General features: G+C 42.3%; 1 protein-coding gene and 1 long non-coding RNA gene across 2 annotated transcripts in view; one reads left to right on the top strand and one right to left on the bottom strand.

Moving 5' to 3' along the window:
* Nucleotides 1–22953, bottom strand: part of ADCY1 (adenylate cyclase 1) — a 550492-nt gene that overhangs the window by 177558 nt on the left and 349981 nt on the right. The window contains exons 6-7 of the mRNA XM_077491793.1: nt 9842–10000; nt 2704–2845 (exon numbers count right to left, since the gene is read on the bottom strand). Of these exons, the coding sequence (XP_077347919.1) occupies nt 2704–2845; nt 9842–10000 (301 nt within the window). The remainder of the gene's footprint in view (nt 1–2703; nt 2846–9841; nt 10001–22953) is intronic.
* LOC143996630 (uncharacterized) overlaps nt 1–22953 on the top strand; it is a 61834-nt gene that overhangs the window by 28358 nt on the left and 10523 nt on the right. The gene's annotated exons all lie outside the window — the stretch shown is intronic.

The following is a 22953-nucleotide window of genomic DNA, read 5'->3' as shown; positions in this document are numbered from 1 at the left end:
AGGGTCAAATGAGGTGCCTACCCCAGGGTGGGTTCTTCTGGGCTAAGCTAGGCACCTTGTACAGGGTCACTTTACTACACATGTGGTGTACCTTTGCTTTTCTGCCCTCTTCATCAATGCCCTGGGACAAAGCAAAGGCTGCCATGGGGGAATACTTGACCTTAAGGTGGGCCTCTACTTTTACAAATAAACGTAGATCATGTACATTGAACTACAATTGCTCTCCAGTTAACTCTTGATTCCCCGTAACAACGTACACCTTCTCTGTAGTCTGTATTTATGAGGGAAATGCTGAGCCAATCTCCACAATCATCTGTCCAGCGGTTTCCACTACAAATCCCCAGTAGCGGATTGAACTGCTGTACCTCTAACAAGGTGGGGAACCTCAGTAGCGCAAATCCTCTCCTGTTGCTATGGGAGACAGACAAATTATCACTTTGTGATTCAGATTGGGAAATTGTGAAAGACCTGGAGAATTTGGGGCACTCAGATCATCTTAATCAAATTTGCCCTACCCACCACTGACAATGGTAAACAGCCCCAAATTTGTGGTAAACATTTTTTGACAGTAGGGGCTTTGAATTAAAGAAATAAAGTATTTCAAATTTATGAAAAACAGGATACCTAGATATTTAAAGGTGTAAGTCATTTTAATGAGCTGGGCACATTTTGGGAATGACGTTAACATGGGGTTCAGTGAGGAAAGAACTGATTTATCCCAGTTAATGATCAGACATGAGAATCTATCAAAACACTCTGTCAAATGTATCAAAGATGTCAAAGATTCTCCTATGTCCCCAAATATAAAAATGTGTCATTGGTATAAAATGCTACCTTGTCTTCTCACTCCAATCAGTGCAAACCATTAATTTCAGTAGATTATGTAATCACCGCAGCTAAAGGCCCTAGTGCAACTGTAAAAAAAACAAAAAAACAGCTGGACAACCCTGTTGTGTTTTAAATTTAAAAAGTTCCGAAATGGCTTTCATAGCAGAGGAGATTTATTCAGGATATCAAACTGCAGAAATTAGTCAGCATGACGTTTGCAATAATCTTAATGTCGGTGGTAAGAAGAGAAATAATGCTTTATGAATGGAATCCATCTCCACTACTTCATTAAGGACATGGAGACCTGAAGGTCAGGAAGAAGTTCCTGGCTATGCTTGGTGAATTTCAATCTACCCATGGGGGATGAGGAAGAGTTAAAGCTTAAAAAAAGGTTGTTTGCACATTGGGCTCTGATGGGTATCTAGGAGGCATATAGATTCATGAAACGTTTTACATTTTCTCTAGCAGATGTAGAGGTATGTCTCTATTTGAAAAAAATGTTTTACTCTGCCTTTGTGAGAGAGACGTTTTGAATAAATCTTGACTCCTCAGACATCTAAGCTGTGTATTTGGGGAGGGTCCATAATATAAGCTCTTTTCATTTTTGGTGGAGGTTTTGATAAATGAGTTATCTTTTTTTTTATCTCTGAGAAAGGCCTTAAAGTGGTTGTAAACCCTTACAAACCACTTTGACCTACAGGTAAGCCTAGATTAAGGCTTACCTGTAGGTCCAAGAAATATCTCCTAAACCTATACGGTTTAGGAGATATTTGCCCGAAGACGGGCACCGCTGTCTACGGCGCATGCGCCGTAGACAGCGGTGCGCAGGCGCACTGAGCACACTGAGCATGGCATTCTCGATAACGAAGATGCTGCGCGCCTCGGCTCCCGTGCGCATGCGCGGGAGTGACGTCATCGCGGCTTCGCCGAATGACAGCGGCGGAGCTGCGAGACCCACGAGAAGATGGATGCGCCGGACTACAGGGGACAGCAGTGACTTCGCTGGCTCCTGTGTCAGGTAAGTGACACATAATGGGCTACTATGCGATGCATAGTAGTCCATTACGCTTTGCCTTTGCAGGGAATGAAAGAGGAAGTAAACTCATCGGCTAAGAAAGGCCTTAAGGGTATCCCACACTATGTGGGTCTGAGTGCAAGCCCTGTTAACTTGCAAGATTTCAGAAATTAGCCTTCGTTTAGGACTGATCACAGGGAGGAGAGTTAATCGGATTGGTATTAATATTTTTCTTCACAGGGAGACCAGTTTTAAAAAAATATATATTTTTTTTGTTGACAGAGATGCTTAACAGTTGATGTCATGTTTTACTTATTTGTATAAATTCTTTATTTTACGAATAAACATTTAGAAAAGGAAAATCCATGACACTTGCAATTTACAGAAGATGGTGGGCTTTCTTGCAGTGTCCTCTGCAATCTAAGTGTCATGGATAAATGCTTATTTATTTTTGTTGGCAGCCTGTATAAACTGGGTAATTAATGACATAAGAGAAAGAAGGAGGTTTGAGTCCCTCTTCTGACTACACCAGCTAATGAGTAATTTATTAGTTGTTTAAACAGCTATCTCCTGCTATTTAGCCTTGCTTCCCAACATAGCAGCTTTTTGATCTTGTTAGAACAGCCTTGCTGCTTGGAGCTTACTTCTTGTTGGCTCTAAGTGGCAAATATCAAATATTCATATGCAACATTTCATACATACTTGATCAAAAAAAAAAGAGTACAGTACTAAATAATAATTATAAAATCAATACACATTATATATTTAAGGCGACCGGTAAATATTAAAAGTGCTCATAATCTTTTTTTTAATAGTTCTTTAGATTTAAATTTTTTTAACTGTGTTATTGTAAAACATACCTTCCTTCTATGAGATGGCACAATGAAAAATGTTTCTATGTTATGCTTTTTCAAGAAACTGTTTCTTTCATGACCATAACCTGGTTCAACTTCATAATCTCCATTTAGGCACTCTAGGGTGGTCTTTGTTATGTGAACCTTCCTAGAAAAACAATTAGACAGCAAGGCATGTCAAATAACTAGTTCTATATCTAATGCAAATTCATTATTATTCTGTACTGAACTTAGAGATCAAAAACGACTGAAACACTCACCATACACAATACAATCTCATAATTCAATTGTTGTGAATAAACTTTAGATTCATCAAAACTATGCAATGTGAGGACCTACCAAAACTATCCACTCAATTTGTATTTATGCAGGTCATTGCACTACATAGTTGTTGGTAGATTTACTCTAGACAGTCAGACTGTAATGTACATGTACATGAGTACATCCCTCACATTTTTGTAAATATTTTATTATATCTATTCATGTAACAACACTGAAGAAATGTCAGTTTGCTGCAATGTGAAGTAGTGAGTGTACAGCTTGTATAACAGTGTAAATTTGCTGTCCCCTCAAAATAATTCAACATACAGCCATTAATGTCTAAACCGCTGCCAACAAAAGTGAGTACATCCCTATGTGAAAATGTCCAAATTGGACCCAAGGTGTCAATATTTTGTGTGGCCGTTATTTTTTTCCAGCACTGCCTTAACCCTCTTGGGCATGGAGTTCACCAGAGCTTCACAGGTTGCCACTGGAGTTCTCTACATCACTCCTCCATGAAGACATCATGGAGCTGGTGGATGTTAGAGACCTTGCGCTCCTCCACCTTCTGTTTGAGGATGACCCACAGATGCTCAATAGGGTTTAGGTCTGGAGACATGCTTCGCCAGTCGATCACCTTTACCCTCAGCTTCTTTAGAAAAGCAGTGGTCATCTTGGAGGTGTGTTTGGGGTTGCTATCATGTTGGAATACTGCCCTGCGGACCAGTCTTCAAAGGGAGGGGATCATGCTCTGGGTGTGGCACTATTCCTCCTTTAGTTGGAATTGAATAGAAAATGATGATAAACACTTTACCATATATTATTACTTAAATTAAATTTATACACTATTTTTGGACACCCAGCTTATTACAGAGGGTGCAACACATTTCAGCAAGCAATTAGGTGTATTTTGCTTACCTTCATAACAAGGCCTAATTGCATTAGGCAGAACCCCTTGCTCTTTCAGAACACCTCTCTCATCCCAACCACACATGAGGCAGAGGGTGTAACACCCTGGCATTCATTATTATTAGCATCATGTCATTCCCCTCATTTTTCTAAGGATTCTCATTGGGGGTTCTGCTATAAGTGTAAGGTTATAACACGTGGTATTTTTTATCATAATCATTTTCTATTCAATGCCAACTAAAGGAGGAATAGCACCACACCTACATCCCTTTATTAATTTCCTTGCTCCACCTTGGTTGTAATCTGTAGAGGTAGCAATTCCCCCTTTGTTTTCAAATATCACGTATATTTATTTCACCCTGGTCTCCAGTTCTGTACATTCCGTGGCGCAGTATCACACACTTTTTTCATGTCACAGTACATGTTGGCATTCATTGTTCCCTCAATGAACTGTAGCTCTCCAGTGCCTGCAGCACTCATGCAGCCCCAGACCATGACACTCCCACCACAATGCTCAACTGTAGGCAAGGCAGACTTGTCTTTGTACTTCTCATCTGGTGGCTGCCACACACACTTGAATCAAATAAGTTTATCTTGGTCTCATCAGACCACAGGACATGGTTCGAGTAATCCATGCCCTTAGTCTGCAGGATTTTTTGCGCATCATCTTTAGAAGAGGCTTCCTTCTGGGATGACAGCCATGCAGACCAATTTTCATGTGGTGTGCGGAGTATGGTCTGAGCACTGACAGGCTGACCCCCCCCCCCCCCTCAACCTCTGTAGCAATGCTGGCAGCACATATACATCTATTTCCCAAAGACAACCTCTGGATATGACACTGAGCACATGCACTCAACTTCTTTGGTCGACCATGGTGAGGCCTGCTCTGAGTGGAACCTGTCCTGTTAAACCACTGTATGGTCTTGGCCACCATGCTGCAGCTCAGTTTCAGGGTCTTGGCAATCTTCTTATAGCCTAGGCCATTTTAATGTAGAGCAACAATTCTTTTTTTCAGATCCTCAGAAAGTTCTTTACCATGAGGTGCTGAACTTCCAGTGATAAGTATGAGAGAGTGAGAGCAATAACACCAAATTTAACACACCTGCTCCCCATTCACACCTGAGAAATTTTAACACTTATGCCCTGTACACTCGGTCGGACTTGCCGATGGAAAATGTGCGATCGGATCTTGTTGTCTGAAAAAACGATCGTGTGTGGGTTCCATTGGACTTTTTCTGTCAGAATTTCCGACACTCGGAGTTTGAGAGCAGGATCTAAAATTTTCTGACAACAAAATGCGATTATTTAAATTCCGATCGTGTGTAGACAATTCCTACGGACAAAGTGCCATGCATGCTCAGAATAAATGACGAGACGAAAAATATTGGCTACTGCCCTCTTCATAGTCCCATCGTATGTTCGGATTTTCTGCCAACTTTGTGCGACCGTGTGTATGCAAGACAAGTTTGGGCCAAAATCCGTGGAAAAAAATCTGACAGATTTTGTAGTCGGAATGTCCGACCGTGCATATGGGGCATAATACAAGCTGTACACTCACTACTTTACATTATAGCAAAATGTAATTTATTCAGTGTTGTCACATGAAAAGTTATAATAAAAAAATTACAAAAATGTGTGTGTGTGTGTGTGTGTGTGTGTGTGTGTGTGTGTGTGGGGGGGGGGGGGGGGGTGTATGCACTGTGGTTAACTTAAGGCTAATGTCATACTTGGCAGGTGGCAGAATAATATGCTGGAGAGGTTACCATTCACCTCTAAGGAATCACTGCTGAGTCAAATGCTGCTGAATTTCCCTCACTTGAGGGAGCTCTATAGCCTACTGCCTCTACTGTCTCTACTTTTCCTAGAAATTTAGATTGCTGCAAAAGTATCTACATGGTGTATTACCATTCATACTTTTGCAATGAAAGCATGCATGCTCACATTCAGGTCACTCCAAAAAAGTTGGTTTGTCAATCTTGTGAACATGGGTAAATAAAGAGTTGCAATGGATTTTATCTCTCTTCATTTCCTTTTAAGGCCAAAGTGTCTAGCTTCAGATCAGACTCACTAGAGAGATTTAGAGATTTCCAAGAAAATTTAAATTAAATTTGAATGAGGCCCTTCTGTGTATTAACACCAACAGTGATTCAATTTGTAATTTCTTATCTTTGTTCAGAGAGAATTTGGGAAGGCTACATTTGCCATGGTGCGAATGATTCCTGCGGCTGTTTTTGAGGGATGTGAAGGGCTAGCTGTACACGTCAATGACAGGTTGTTGGCAGGTAAAGCAATTTGTGGCTGTTTACACAACCAGCAATTACCCGCAGTGATCATTGCTGGACACACGAAGTGTGGGCAAACAGCTGTGTACAACCTGTCATTGAATTGTACAAGCTCACACTTGCCAAAAACAGAAGCAGGAATTAAGTTTTATGTACACATGGCCTACTTTGACCGCTGGCTGTGGGAAAATGCAGCAAAATCATGCTGAAATTTTACCACGATTTTGCCGTGTTTTGTGGCTGGTGGTTAAAAATTTCCTATCCTGAATGCAATTTTTCTGCAAAAATTCAAAACGAAGGACAGATTGCAAAAGATAGTAGGACAAACCCCCAAAAATTCTTCAAATATATTAATAGTAAAAAGGTCAAGTCTGAGCATGTAGGCCCTTTACAAAATAATCTTAAGTGGGTGACTGGGGACAAAGAGAAGGAAAATTTATTAAATACTTTCTTCAGCTCTGTGTATACAAAGGAGCATGGGGGAACTCATGTTCAAAATGGAGGTGGTAGTGACACAGTCCCAAATGATCCGCAATGGCTCAAAAGTGATATGGTCTAGAAATATTTAGACAGAATAAAGGTGGATAAAGCACATGGATCAGATGGCATTCACCCACGGATCCTAAAAGAATTGAGCTCTGTCATTTTAAGACCATTTTTTATAATATTTAGGGACTGGTTATTGGCTGGATTGGTACCACTGGATTGGAGCAGGGTCAATGTGCTGCCCATATTTAAAAGGGGATCAAAGTCTTTACCAAGTAACTATAGACCTGTTAGTTTAACTTCTATAGTCAGGAAGATACTGGAAAGTTCTGGGATTAAAAGTAACATTTCTGTCTTTTGCAGATGAGACTAAGCTATGCAGTGGAATAACGTCCTTACAGGATGTCTCCAATTTACAAGCCATCCTCAATGCACTAATAGTCTAATTGGGCAACTAAGTGGCAAATGAGGTTTATGTTGATAAATGAAAAATTATGCACTTGGGGGCCAAGAATATGCATGCATCATACAAACTAGTGGGAGAACAACTGGGGGAATCAATGATGGAGAAGGATCTGGGGGTTTTGTTAGATCATAAGCTCAATAATAGCATTTAATGCCAAGCTGCGATTTCCAAAGCAAGCCAAGTCCTTTCTTGTATAAGGAGAGGTATGGACTCCAGAGAGAGAGATATAATTTTTCCCCTGTACAAATCATTAGTAAGACCTCATCTGGAATATGCAGTTCAGTTTTGGGCACCAGTTCTCAAAAAGGATATCGGGGAACTGGAGAAAGTGCAGAGAAGGGCAACCAAACTGATAAGAGGCATGGAGGAGCTCAGCTATGAGGAAAGATTAGAGGAACTGAATCTATTCCTTCTTGAGAAGAGGAGATTAAGTGGGGATTTGATCAACATGTACAAATACATAAGTGGTCCATATAGTGAACTTGGTTTTGAATTATTCACTTTAAGGTCATTACAGTGGACATGGGGCACTCTTTATGCCTAGAGGAAAAACGATTTCATCTCCAAATATGGAAAGGTTTATTCACAGTAAGAGATGCGAAAATGTGCAATAGATGCCCTCCAGAGGTGGTTCTGGCAAGCTCAGTAGATTGCTTTAAAAAAGGTCTGGATTCTTTCCTAATTGTACATGATATAACTGGGTACTAACATTTATAGGTAAAGTTGATCCAGGGAAAATCGGATTGCCTCTCGGGGGATCAGGAAGGAATTTCTTCCCCTGCTTTAGCAAATTGGATCATGCTCTGCTGGTTTTTTTTGCCTTCCTCTGGATCAAATGTGGGTATAGAATTGGGTATATGGGATTGTATGATATTATTATTATTTTTATTATTTTATTTTTTTTGTGGTTGAACTGGATGGTCTTTTTTCAACCTGACTAACTATGTAACTATATAAGCTCTTTTCATTTTTAGTGGAGTTTTTGATAAATGAGTTATCTTTTTTTTATCTCTAAGGCTAAGAAAGGCCTTAAGGGTATCCCACACTATGTGGGTCTGAGTGCAAGCCCTGTTAACTTGCAAGATTTCAGAAATTAGCCTTCATTTAGGACTGATCACAGGGAGGAGAGTTAATTGGATGGGTATTAATATTTTTCTTCACAGGGAGACTAGTTTTAAAAAATATATTTTTTTTTTGTTGACAGAGATGCTCAACAGTTGATGTCATATGTCATGTTTTACTTATTTGTATAAATTCTTTATTTTACGAATAAACATTTAAAAAAGGAAAATCCATGACACTTGCAGTTTACAGAAGATGGTGGGCTTTCTTGCAGTGTCCTCTGCAATCTAAGTGTCATGGCCTGAGCCTGTACATGGCTTGAATGATGTCTGACCCTCTTTGTATGCTTCTAAAGACTAAAGGAAACTCACTAATCCTTACTTTTTATTGTTTCCTGGTCTAATTTTCAGGATTTGAAGGTTACATAGTTACATAGTTGATGAGGTTGAAAAAAGACAAAAGTCCATCAAGTCCAACCTGTGTGTGTACTTTGTTTATATCACATTGTATATGTTATGGTCATTAAGGTGCCTATCTAATATTTTTTTTAAAATAATCTATGCTCCCCACTATAACAACTGCTTGTGGAAGAGAATTCCACATCCTTACCGCTCTAATGCCTGTACACACAATCGGACATTGATCGGACATTCCGACAACAAAATCCATTGATTTTTTCAGACGGATGTTGGCTCTAATTTGTCTTGCATACACACGGTCACACAAAGTTGGTTGGAAATTGCGAATGTCAAGAATGCAGTGACGTACAACATGCATGAAAAAGGAAGTTCAATAGCCAGTGCGGCTTTGCTGCTTGATTCAGAGCATGCGTGGAACTTTGTGTCGGAATTGTGTACACACAATCAGAATTTCCGATAATGGATTTTGTTGTCGGAAAATTTGTGATCCCGATCTCAAATTTTGTGTGGCGGAAATTGCAATGGAAAATGTCAGATTGAGCCTACACACGGACGGAATTTCTGACAAAAAGCTCCCATTGAACATTTTCAGTCGGACAATCCGACCATATGTACAGGGCATTACAGTAAAGATCCCTCTACGCAGTTTAGGCTTAAACTGCTTCTCTTCTAATTTTAGTAACTGGCCACGTGTCTTTTTAAATTCCCTTGCCCAGAAGAGTTTTATCCCTATTGTGGGTTCACCAGTACGGTATTTGTACAATCAAATCATATAATGTTACTGCTAAAGCTTTTTATACTCAAGGCATAGTTTTATAAATGTATTTTTGTTATCTGTCATATTCTAATGGAAGTGTCTGGTTTCAGAAACCCCAAGTCTACATTTAACTGATTGTACTACAGTAAATGGAAACTGCATAAAATACCATACTTAAAAGCCACAGGACCCAAAATGTGAGCATAAATAAACCCATTTTTTTTCTTTTTCCATTTGGTAAAGAAGCAGTCACCAGAATAATTCTGGGGCTGTGAATGGACGGAAACTGTTGCTTTATTCTGTACAGATGGTAAATAGGGGAAAACATGTTTGCCTCCCCCACACCTTCTGGTTCCACAACGAATTGCATCATCTTATGCCAACTATTATTATGCCAATCTATTAGTTCCATAAGTTAATGCCCATTATCAGTGTCCATTGCACTTGTCTTACTGAAAAAAATATGTATAAATGAAAAATAAACAGAAATACAAAAACATACCCAGGCAATCCTCCAGCTTCCATTACATTGGCCAGTGTAACATCATTGGACCACACATCATACTGCCATTTGCGAAGCCCCAAGACACCACAAAGAACACGACCAGTATGCAGTCCAACTCTCATGTTGAGATCTACTTCAGTTGCCTCTGCCACAGATCTAAAAGCAAGGATATTATAATTTAGCTATATTGTACACAGTATAAACTAAAACATAACAAATATAAATTCAAAAGACAGTTTATAAACTTAGCCACTACTAGATTATAGTTTTAGGACTTGCTGTGTGAAAACCTGAGCAGATATTATAAATAGACCAAGTACAATATATCAAAGCATCAAAATTACATTTCTAAATTGCAGAAAAGCATGCCCCAGACATTACTGCTATGTAGGTGTGCTTCCACTACTGCCAGCTATGTTGCCTCCAGCTCTGCACGAACATTCATATAGCAGTGATTTTGTTCGGTCTGACTGCAGATACAGAGCAGCACAGAGCAGAGGGAAGCTCTCCTAGGCTTCTTCTTAACTCTGATATGTCTTATCAGACAAATCCTACAGAAAGCTTAGGAAGACTTAAAGTGATTGTAAAGTCTCTTTTTTTTCTTTTTAATAACAAACATTATTATTTATTATTATACACGACTGATATAGCCCCAACAGGTTACGCATCGCTTTACAATGTATAGTGGGACAACACAATTACAGTATAATTCAAAACAAAAGGTACAGGAGGGCCCTGCTTGTAGAGCTTACATTCTAAAGGGAGGGGGGAACATAAACATGTTATACTTACCTTGCTCTGTGCCATGGATTTGAACAGGACAGCCTGGATCCTCTACTTCTCGGGTTTCTCTTCTGTACTCCTGGCCCCTCTCTCCTGTTGAGTGCTCCCACAGCATGCAGCTTGCTATGGGGGCACCTGAGGCAAGCTGCAGCTCCATGTGTCCCCGCTCCTGATTGGCTTACTGTCTTTAACAGCAGCAGGAGCCAATGTTGCTGCTGCTGTGTCTCAGCCAATCAGAAGGGTTGAGTCCCGAATGGTCGAAGGACTCAGGGGCATTGCTGGACAGAGATGGGGTTCAGGTATTAGGGGGGTTGAGGGGAGCTGCTGCACACAGAAGGCTTTTTATCTTAATGCATAGAATGCCTTAAGATAAAAAAAAACCTTCTACTTTACAACCCCTTTAACTACCCCGCGCCCGCCCTATGGCCGAATGAGGGCCGTAGAGCAGGCGCGTTCGTCCGGGTGGTCGTCCCTGGACGTCCTGATGTTTACTCCCCCGGGGACAGGCAAACACAGATCGCTGTAAACGGCCAATCACAGTGGCCGTTTACAGCGTGATCGGCGTGTCCAATGGGAGATGATCTCATATGTAAACATATGAGATCATCTCTCAGCACCGCTCTCCCTCCTCGCACAGACAGTGTGAGAGGGGAGAGATGAACGGCTGCAGTGGCAGCCGTTCTGCCTGTAGTAAAAAAAAAAAAAAAAAGTAAAAAAATAAAATAAAAAGTGCCATCCTCCCCCAGCAGTGCCATCCGCCCCCAGCAGTGCCACCTGCCCCAGTGCCATCCACCCCAGTGCCATCTGCCCCAGTGCCATCTGCCCCAGTGCCATCCACCCCAGTGCTACCTGCACCCAGTGCCATCCACCCTAGTGCTACCTGCCCCCAGTGCCATCCACCCCAGTGCTACCTGCCCCCAGTGCCATCCACCCCAGTGCTACCTGCCCCCAGTGCTACCTGCCCCCAGTGCCACCTGTTGTCAGTGCCACCTGTCGTCAGTGCCATCTGTCGTCAGTGCCACGTGTCATCAGTGCCACGTGTCATCAGTGCCACATAGTGCCATCTGTCATCAGTGCCACGTATCAATGCCATTTTTCATCAGTGCCACCTGTCAGTGTCACGTGCCATCTGTTGTCAGTGTCACGTGTCATCAATGCTACTTATCAGTGCCATCTGTCATCAGTGTCACACGTCATCGGTGCCATGTATTAGTGCCATCTGTCATCGGTGGCACGTATTAGTGCCACGTATTAGTGCCATCTGTCATCAGTGCCACGTATTAGTGCCACGTGTCTTCAGTGCCACATATTAGTGCCACGTGTCGTCAGTGCCACGTATTAGTGCCACGTGTCATCAGTGCCACATATTAGTGCCATCTGTCATCAGTGCCACATATTAGTGCCATCTGTCATCAGTGCCACCTGTCATCAGTGCCACGTATAAGTGTCATCATTGCCACGTATCAGTGTCATCTGTCATCAGTGTCACGTGTCATTGTCCTGGTGCTTCAAAAGTGTAATAAATAGTCAACAAGTTAGATGTGTAATTTATGTTCCTAGAACACATGATGGCGCTACCTGCATGTTGGGCGTCTCTATGTGGCCAGGCTGTGAAAAAGTCACACACATTTGGTATTGTAATACTCAGGAGGAGTAGCAGAATTTTTTGGGGGGTGTCATTTGTGGTATACACATGCCACGTGAGAGAAATAACCTATTACAATGACAATTTTGTGGAGAAAAAAATGAAAAATCTTAATTTTGCAAAGAATTGTGGGAAAAAATGACAACATTAAAAACCTCACCATGCCTCTTACTAAATACCTTGGAATGTCTACTTTCCAAAAAGGGGTCATTTGGGGGGTATTTGTACTTTCCTGACTTGTTCGGGTCACAAGAAGCGAGATAGGCCACCAGTACATCAGATGTGATCAATTTTGTGCGATTCGCACCACACCTTGTAGACTCTCTAACTTTCACAAACACCAAATAATATCCACTAATTTGGGTTATTTTTACCAAAGATATGTAGCAGTATAAATTGTGGCCAAAATGTATGAAGAAAAATTAATAATTTGCATAATTTTGTCACAGAAACGAAGAAATATGCGTTTTTTTTTTCAAAATTTTTGGTCTTTTTTCATTTATAGCGCAAAAAATAAAAACCCCAGAGGTGATCAAATACCACCAAAAGAAAGCTCTATTTGTGGGAAAAAAGGACAAAAAATTCATTTGGGTACAGTGTTGCATGACTGAGTAATTGTCATTCAAATTGTGAGAGCACCAAAAGCTGAAAATTGGTCTGGGCAGGAAGGGTGTTTAAGTGCCCAGTAAGCAAGTGGTTAAGGACACAATGCGTTCATTACATATGTGTAAAACAATGCACTCTGTATACTGGGAGTGCAGTGGTCAGGCATATGCAACATAAAGAACAGTATGCAGAATGTAGTTGTCAGGAGTACTGTAAGTAACCCTTGACCACCATATGCTGTATGCTACATACTTATGGCTGCTGAATTCCACTGTATTCTGTACACTGGGCTGTATGTTACATACTACTGGGCCCTGTACTCTGCATTTTACATACTCCTTCTCCCTGCATTTTGTATGATACATACTTCTGGCATCTGTACAATGTAGGTTACATTCTTTAGCCCCTGAAGCACATACATTAGATATTTCTGACCTCTTCACGTTTAACTTGACATATTTCTATCCCCTGCTCTCTGTTCATTACCTACTCCTAGCCCCTGGACTATTTACACTGCATATTCTTGACTCTTGTACACTGTTCATTACGTTCTCCTGACCACTTTGGTCTGCAGGTTACATAGTCCTGGCCCCGACAGTCTGCACCTTACATACACCTGCCCCCTGCATTACACACTTTGAGCCCTGAACTCTGTTACATATAGCTGATGCCCGCACTCGGTATGTTATATATGTCTGGACCCTGTGCTCTTTATAGTACATTTGTCCAGCCCTGGACACTGTATGTTACAAACACCGGACCCCTGTATGTTACTTACCTATATGTCCGGTCCCTTTACTTTGTTTATTACATAATTATGACCTCTGTACCAGTATGTTGCACACATCTGACCCCTTCACTCTCTAGACTGTACTTCTAAACTCTGAACTCTCAACGTTACATATGTCTAGCCCTTCACTCTATGTCACACGCTTTTGCTACTAACAACATTCATAACTGTGCATTTGAAAGCCATACCTGCTCATGAATATTTAACAACTCTTTAAACCAACTTTTAGGTTTATTGTTAATGGGCACCAAAAGGTGACTACAGACAAACTTACAATTCTGAAACATAGAATATATAAAGAGGGTCTGTGCGCTTTCTGGTGCTGGATCACTGCATCCAGCCATGCCTTTGGATGAATCTACTATGGGCCTTGTCTAAGATTTTTTAAACTGCCCTTGGGATCTCTACACTTATAGTCGTTACCCGACCATCATTCGACTGCACCACCATGGCTACTATTTTTAACTATTGTTTGTAGGCATTTAACTATAAATCTCTCTTTGAATTTTTAGGCTCAACTTATGGCCCTGATGAAGAGAAATACTCAAAACACATCAGACAGGATCAACATATCATATGACTACAATTTTTGAACCTTAACTTAGGAAAGTATTTGGGGTTTTGATGGTTTCCCCATGGTCTAAGCCTACATTTGATATTTTATCTTTGGTTTTATATGTTGAAATGAAAATTAATTAAAATGTCTTTGTATATATTTCATGTCTTCGGATTATATTTGGTGCCAAGCAAAGGGTATAGGGAACTGTGGCTTGTCAGGGAATACATGTACCAATGCAAAAAAAAAAAAAAAGAGAAATTTAAAATACTGTTCAACAGGAAGCAGTTCTTTTAACCACTTAAGGACCGCCGTATTGCCATTGTACGTCATCACAATGGCACAGGCAGGCACAAGCACGTACATGTACGTGCCTGCCTTCCAGCGGGTGGGGGATCCGATCGGACCCCCTCCCGCTGGATACGGCAGTCCGGTTCGCTCCAGGACCAAATCGTGATGAGGGGATGGCCGTTGGTTTCTGGCCACCCCCTCTGGATCGCTCCTGGCCAATGACAAGCTTCCTCCCACTGTGTATTGTTTACACAGGAAGGAGTAAGTGATGTCATTCTCCTCGGGGCGGTCTTTTTGACCGGACTACGAGGAGAAGACTAAAAGTAAGTGCACCAAAACACTACACTGACACATAGGTACACATAGGTACACAACCCCCCCCGATCCCCCCCGCCCCCCCTCCCCCCCCCAGTCACAGTGTCACTAATTGCATTGATCATTTCTTTACTGATCACTGCATTCAGTGTCAGTTGTAACATTTAAAACTGTCAGGGCAGTTAGTGTTAGGTCCAGGGTAGCCCCCTATCACCCCCCAATAAACATTTAACCCCCTGATTGCCCCTAGAGTTAACCCTTTCACCCCCTTTTGCCAGTGTCACTAAACGATAATTTTTCTGATCGCTGCATCAGTGTCGCTACTGTCGCTAGGTAGCTAGTTATTTTTTTAGGTTCACCGCCAGGTTTTTATATCGCTAGGTACCCCAATATACTACCCAATAATGGTTTTAACCCCCTGATTGCCCCTAGTTAACCCTTTCACCCCCTTTTGCCACTGTCACTAAGCGATCATTTTTCTGATCGCTGCATTAGTGTCGCTAGTGTCGCTAGGTAGCTAGTTATTTTTTTAGGTTCACCGCCAGGTTTTTATAGCGCTAGGTACCCCGATATATTACCCAATAATGGTTTTAACCCCCTGATTGCCCCTAGTTAACCCTTTCACCCCCTTTTGCCAGTGTCACTAAGCGATCATTTTTCTGATCGCTGCATTAGTGTCGCTAGTGTCGCTAGGTAGCTAGTTTTTTTTTTAGGTTCGCCGCCAGGTTTTTATAGCGCTAGGTACCCCGATATACTACCCAATAATGGTTTTAATCCCCTGATTGCCCCTAGTTAACCCTTTCACCCCCTTTTGCCAGTGTCACTAAGCGATCATTTTTCTGATCGCTGCATTAGTGTCGCTAGTGTCGCTAGGTAGCTAGTTTTTCTTTTAGGTTCACCGCCAGGTTTTTATAGCGCTAGGTACCCCGATATACTACCCAATAATGGTTTTAACCCCCTGATTGCCCCTAGTTAACCCTTTCACCCCCTTTTGCCAGTGTCACTAAGCGATCGTTTTTCTGATCGCTGCATTAGTGTCACTAGTGTCGTTAGGTAGCTAGTTATTTTTTTAGGTTCACCGCCAGGTTTTTATAGCGTTAGCTACCCCCATATACTACCCAATAATGGTTTTAACCCCCTGATTGCCCCTAGTTAATCCTTTCACCAGCGATCACAGTATAAGTGTCACTGGTGACGCTGGTTAGCCAGTTAGTTATTTAGGTTCCCCGGTTTTTATATAGCGCCAGGGACCCCCATATACTACCTAATAAAAATTTGAACCCCCTGATTGCCCCTAGTTAACCCTTTCACCACTAATCACCGTATAAGTGTTACGGGTGACTCTGGTTAGTTTGCTTTTTATAGCATCAGGGCACCCACCATTTATTAACCAATAAAGGTTTAACCCCCTGATCACCCGGCGGGTGATATCAATTAGGTGTTAGGGTCAGGGTCTGCGTTGCCCCAGGCAGCGCTAGGTTAGTGCCAGTACCGCTAACACCCACACGCAAAGCATAAACCTCCTGTAGTGGTATAGAATCTGAACAGATCAATATCTGATCTGATCAGATCTATACTAGCGTCCCCAGCAGTTCAGGGTTCCAAAAAAACGCATTGTTAGCAGAATCAGCCCAGATACCTGCTAGCACCTGCGTTTTGCCCCTCTGCCCAGCCCACCCAAGTGCAGTATCGATCGATCACTGTCACTTACAAAACACTAAACACATAACTGCAGCGATCGCAGAGTCAGGCCTGATCCCTGCGATCACAAACTGTTTTTTTGGTAGCATTTTATATTTAAATCCGGAAGGCAGTGCTTGGTTTTCAGGGTCCCATACGTGGCTAGGCTCCCAAAAAGTCCCCCACATGTGGTATCCCCGTACTCGGGAGAAGCAGCAGAATTTATTTTGGGTGTAATTTGACTTATGCCCATAGCATGTGTGAGCAATATATCATTTAGTGACAACTTTGTGCAAAAAAAAAATTATTTTTATTTTTTGTCATTATTCAATCCCTTGGGACAAAAAAAAAAAAAATTCAATGGTCTCAACATGGCCCACAGCAAATAGCTTGGGGTGTCTACTTTCCAAAATGGGGTCATTTGGGGGGGGTTTGTGCTATCTTGGCATTTTATGGCCTTCAAAACTGTGATAGGTAGTGATAGGTAGTGAGGAGTAAAATAAAAAATGTATGCCCTTAGAAATCCTGAAGGCGGTGCTTGGATTTCGGGGTCCCGTACGCGGCTAGGCTCCCAAAAAGTCCCACACATGTGGTATCCCTGTACTCAGGAGAAGCAGCAGAATGTATTTTGGGGTGTCATTTCACATATGCCCATAGCATGTGTGAGCAATATATCATTTAGTGACAACTTTGTGCAAAAAAAAAAGTTTGTAATATTCCCGCAACTTGTGGCAAAATATAAAATATTCCATGGACTCAACATGCCTCTCAGTAAATAGCTTGGGGTGTCTACTTTCCAAAATGGGGTCATTTTGGGGGGTTTTGTGCTATTTTGGCATTTTATGGCCTTCGAAACTGTGATAGGTAGTGAGGAGTGAAATCAAAAATTTTCACCCTTAGAAATCCTGAAGGTGGTGATTGGTTTTCGGGGTGCCGTGCGCGAATAGACTCCCAAAAAGTCCCACACATGTGGTATCCCCATACTCGGGAGAAGTAGCGGAATATATTTTGGGGTGGAATTCCACATATAACCATGGCATGTGTGAGCAATATATCATTTAGTGACAACTTTTTGTAAAAAATTTTTTTTTTTTTGTCATTATTCAATCCCTTAGGACAAAAAAAAAATATTCAATGGGCACAGCATGCCTCTCAGAAATTTCCTTGGGGTGTCTACTTTCCAAAATGGGGTCATTTGGGGGGGGGTTTGTACTGCCCTGCCATTTTAGCACCTCAAGAAATGAGATAGCCAGTCATAAATTAAAAGCTGTGTAAATTCCAGAAAATGTACTCTAGTTTGTAGACGCTATAACTTTTGCGCAAACCAAAAAATATACGCTTATTGACATTTTTTTTACTAAAGACATGTGGCTGAATAAATTTTGCCCTCAATGTATGACTAAAATTTAGTTTATTCGATTTTTCTTATAACAAAAAGAAGAAAATATATATTTTTTTCCAAATTTTCGCTCTTTTTCCATTTATATCGCAAAAAATAAAAATCGCAGAAGCAATCAAATACCATCAAAAGAAAGCTCTATTTGTGGGAAGAAAAGGACGCAAATTTCGTTTGGGTGCAATATTGCATGACCGCGCAATTACCAGTTAAAGCAGCGCAGTGTGAAATTGGAAAAAGACCTCTGGTCCTTAAGGTGTTTATTGGTCCGGGGCTGTAGTGGTTAATAACGCTGTGATACATTACAAATGCACAATTGCTTTAAAGCAGAGTTCCACCCATAAGATTTACTTTACAGAAATAAACAGAATAATTCTAAAGCAACAACATTTGGGATTTTTCTTTTTTTACTCACCCCTTCTGCACTGTTGCTATGGGGTCCCTTGTAGTCTGCCACTTCCTCTCTGTGGCGATTGACATAATTTCCCTCAGTGACTGTGCTCGCTAGTGTTCCTTGAAGATGTGTGTTATTATTTCCCAGGAGTCAGTGGGCAGCACCGAGGGCTCTCATTGCTTTTTTGGAAGCCCGTTGTGATGGCAACCTGAAAGTTTCCAGTGCTGCGATGTGTGATTACTGCACATACACGAGAACAGGTGGTGCATGCTGGTTATACAGCAGTGCCGTATTCTGGAAGTTTATCCTTGTGGGCTTCACCTGCCCACAAGCAAGATGGGAATGCCCAAGCAGGAAGATAAGATTACTTTTTTGATAAAAGAGGAACAATAGCGGCGACAATTACCAGGCTAATGAGTGCAATATTAGTACACTATGATTGTAACAGATTGATTAAAAATAAATAAAAAATGATATATGTAGTTGAAACTCCGCTTTAAATAGTATGCTTAGAGCATGCCTTAAGTCTGCCTATGAAGTGGTGCTCCTGTAGTTCCATTTTGTTTGTAAACAAAGGCATTTATAGGGCTAATCGGCATAGGACAAACAAACAAAGGGTTTGGGGAGCTGGTCACTGACCTAGGGGACATGTATCAATGCAAACAAAAAAATAAATAATGCTGGGGGGGGGGGGGCGTGGCTACCGAGCTACTGCATGGACGTGTGAGCAGATAGCTCCGTGCTGGAGACCGGGGAAACGACGCTTAACGGAGAGGACTTTAACTCTAACTAACCACTACCTGCGTGGGAACTATCCCTCATTCCCTCGACATGGCCAAAAAGAGGAAAGGAGTCTCACAGCTCCATAAACTTCAACACTTCTTCCCGCAGAAAGACCGCGGCCTACTCCAAGATGGCGCCGGAGACGCCTCGCCGCCAACCTCCAGCGAGTCTGCGACATCCTCTCCGAGCCCGAAACACAGCCCCAGCGTGTCCAGAGACCCTCCGGATGTCTCATCTCCGCTGTCCCGGAGCCCGGCGAAATCTAAACCCCGTCTGACGGTGGACGTGACCGCCGACAAGGTGAGCGGGGACCACGAGGGCTTGGATGATACTAGGGAACTAGCTCCATTCGTTCCCCACCACCAACCAGCCGGTGTCTGACACCACGCTGAAAGACATGCTGGTGTCCCTTCGCAGCTCCCTCCACGCGGACCTAATGGACTGCATGCGGAGTTTTAAGGCAGACATGGGGGAGCTGGGAGACAGAGTATCTCATGTGGAGGAAAAAATGGGCGATTATGCCACCTCTTATAACTCATTAGTTGATGCCCATAATGAGCAAGCTGACGAGGTGTCCTGGCTTAGGTCAAAGGTCGCTGACCTTGAAGATAGATCCCGCCGCAACAACCTCAAAATTAGGGGGATCCCCGAAGTGATCACCCCGGGCCAACTATTGCAATATGCTCAAACTATGATGAGATCCTTTCTGCCGGACGCTACTGACTCTGATTTAGTGATTGACAGGATCCATCGACTCCCCAAACCGTCCCATCTACCAGACAACATCCCTAGCGATGTCCTTATGCGGGTACATTTTTACCACATTAAAGAAAATTTCATGTCTGCTCATCGCAAAAACAAACAACCACCTGAATGCTATGCACATATTCAGCTTTTTGCGGACTTGTCCCAGTACACCATGCAGAAACGTAAAGCCCTGCTATCCATTACTAAAGCTCTGCGTAACCACGCCATCTTATACCGCTGGGGATATCCGGCTAAGTTACATATCACTAAAGATGAGCAGGTGTCTGTGGTCAATTCCCTGGAGGAAGGACTGAAGCTGCTTAGAGCATGGGACATCCTTCCAGCTCAATCAGAATCTCACACGTCTCCACCAGCTTCAATGGATGTTAGCGACACCTGGCAGGTTGTATCCAGGAAACACAAAAATGCCTCCTCCAGGAGACGCACTTGATCTCTCCGTCACACGCTACCAACCTATTCGACAATACCCGGCTCCCCTAGCACGTATGCCACCGAGTGTTTTCTACACCCCATGACAATTAGTGCAGAAATTCTGCCACGGGCTCCTGGAAAGGGCCCTTTTCTTAATCCGGAGCAAGATAAAGCTCCGAGTTTATTTTTTTTACTGTTTCTCTTTCTCTACATGCAACCATGTTGGTTTTGCTTTCCCCTGCTTGCTGTTTGTTCTCTTTTTTTCTCTCTCCCTTCTGTTCTATTCCCCCCTCACTTCTTCACAGGATGGACTCATCTAATTTCTCAGATTCCCAGTCTCACTGCTGAAGATCGTTTCCACAACAGGATACTCGAGGACCTCTATCTGACCAAGACCGCTTGGGTATGCTTACTACACTCTCTTCCCTATAATGATTGCCAATGGTAAAGTTTGTTTCTTTTAACACACATGGGCTTAACCACCCGGCTAAAAGAGCTGCCCTCTGGAAGGAGGCCGGCAAGCTGAAGGCCGATGTCCTTTGCATACAAGAATCGCATCTCACACTACAGGACCAGCATAGACTCCATCATAAAAAATTCCCACATATTTTCCAAGCCTCAGTGTCAAGTAAACATAAAGGAGTTGCTATTCTCATCAGTGCTTCTGTAACTCTTAAGTCTTTTACTACCGACCCTGGAGGTCGATATGTCATTGTTATTGGAGAAATCAACAACAAACTCTATACGGTAGTTAGCCTCTACGCTCCGAACTCTCATCAGCTGAGATTTCTGAAAAGGCTACTGAAAAAAATTGATGAAGTTAAACAGGGTGCTTTACTTATTGGTGGCGATTTCAACATCACTATGGACTACAATATTGACACTACGTCTAAGTCCAAGAGGCTTTTACCCACACTCCAATCCACTTTGCATTCCGCAGAACTGTATGACATCTGGAGATGTAGGCATCCTGGTGAAAAGGATTTTTCATTTCACTCAGCCAGGCATAATACTTATTCCCGTATAGATATGATTGTTGGGGATAGAGGTATATTGCGGGCAACATCCTCCTCCGCTATCCATGACATAACTTGGTCAGATCATGCGCCAGTATCGGTGGTGGTGGCGGAGAGGGATGTCCCTTCGGGAGATTTTGTATGGAGGGCTGACTCGAGTCTGCTTCGGATACCCGGTTATGTGACCTCTTTAACAAAAACACTACAAGAATTTTTTGATATCAACAAAAACTCTGTCTCCGACCCTATGACCCTATGGTGCGCCCACAAGGCGTATATGAGGGGTATTTTGCTACAACTCAGCTCCAGGCTTAAGAAACAGAGATCGAGCAAATTAGATTCTCTGCTTCAAGAAATTAAAACCATTGAGGCTCTAAATAAGGTCACTCCTGGGGTTCCCTTGGCGGACAAGTTGACAGCCCTTCGTTACGAGCTGAGGGGTTTGCTTTTGGACTCTCATGATAAATATATTAAGGCTTTGCAAATTAACCACTATGCTCATGGTAATAGGGCTGGGAAACTTCTCGCTAACAAATTAAAAGACCACAAAACCCGTAACAGAATCCCCTTTATTAGGCGAGCTTCTGATGGTGCTAAAATCTCAGATCCTAGGGGCATAGCGGACGCTTTTGCCGACTACTACTCCTCTCTCTATAACATAGATAAGGACCCTGACACAGTCCAACCCTTAGAAGATGATATCCAGTCTTTCTTGCAGTCTCTTAATCTCCCAACCTTGTCTCACTCGCAGTTAACCTCCCTCAACGCCCCTATATCTGTAAAAGAAATACAAAAAGCCATACATACCTTACCCCTAGGCAAGTCTCCCGGTCCTGACGGCCTTCCAAATGATTATTACAAAGTATTTAAAACGGTGTTATCCCCGACATTACAAGACGTCTTTTCTAAAGCAATTTTAAACGCCTCTTTCCCCCCAGAAATGCTTAGAGCCTATGTAGTTACTATTCCCAAGCCTGGTAAAACTCCTGATGCCCCGTCAAATTTCCGCCCTATATCTCTCCTAAATACTGATGTCAAACTGTACGCAAAAATACTAGCCTTAAGACTTTTAGACACCCTGCCTTCCCTGATCAACCCTGACCAGTCTGGATTCACGACTGGGAGACAGCCCTCGGATGCAACCCGAAGGGTTGTCGACCTGCTCCATCACGCGAAGTCCTGTCGGACGCCTTCTCTGCTCCTTTCTTTGGATGCGGAGAAGGCGTTCGACAGGATACACTGGGGGTATATGGTTCAGGTTCTTAAAAAGTTTGGGTTCACTGGGCCCATACTATCTGCTATTCTTGCCCTCTACTCATCTCCATCCGCGCAGGTTTACACGTCAAGTACACTATCTCAGATTTTTAAAATTACGAATGGCACGAGGCAGGGGTGCCCCCTCTCTCCTTCCATCTTTAATTTACTTATTGAACCCCTTGCGGAAAAAATCAGAACACACCCAGACATAATTGGCTTCACTTTCCAAAATACCTCCCATAAGATCAACCTGTTTGCAGACGATGTCATCTTATTTTTAAATGACCCCGCGAAATCCTTACCCGCTGCTCATTCTATTCTACAAAATTTTAGCCAAATTTCATATTATAAAATAAATTTTTCCAAATCCTTAATTTTACCAATCAATGTCCCTACTAATCTTAGAAATATCTTACAA

Source organism: Lithobates pipiens, unplaced genomic scaffold, assembly GCF_037356315.1.
Source record: "Lithobates pipiens isolate NorthernLeopardFrog02 unplaced genomic scaffold, aLitPip1_a1.2 Scaffold_19, whole genome shotgun sequence".
Classification (NCBI taxonomy): domain Eukaryota; kingdom Metazoa; phylum Chordata; class Amphibia; order Anura; family Ranidae; genus Lithobates; species Lithobates pipiens.
This window is presented reverse-complemented; position numbering and strand designations above follow the sequence as displayed.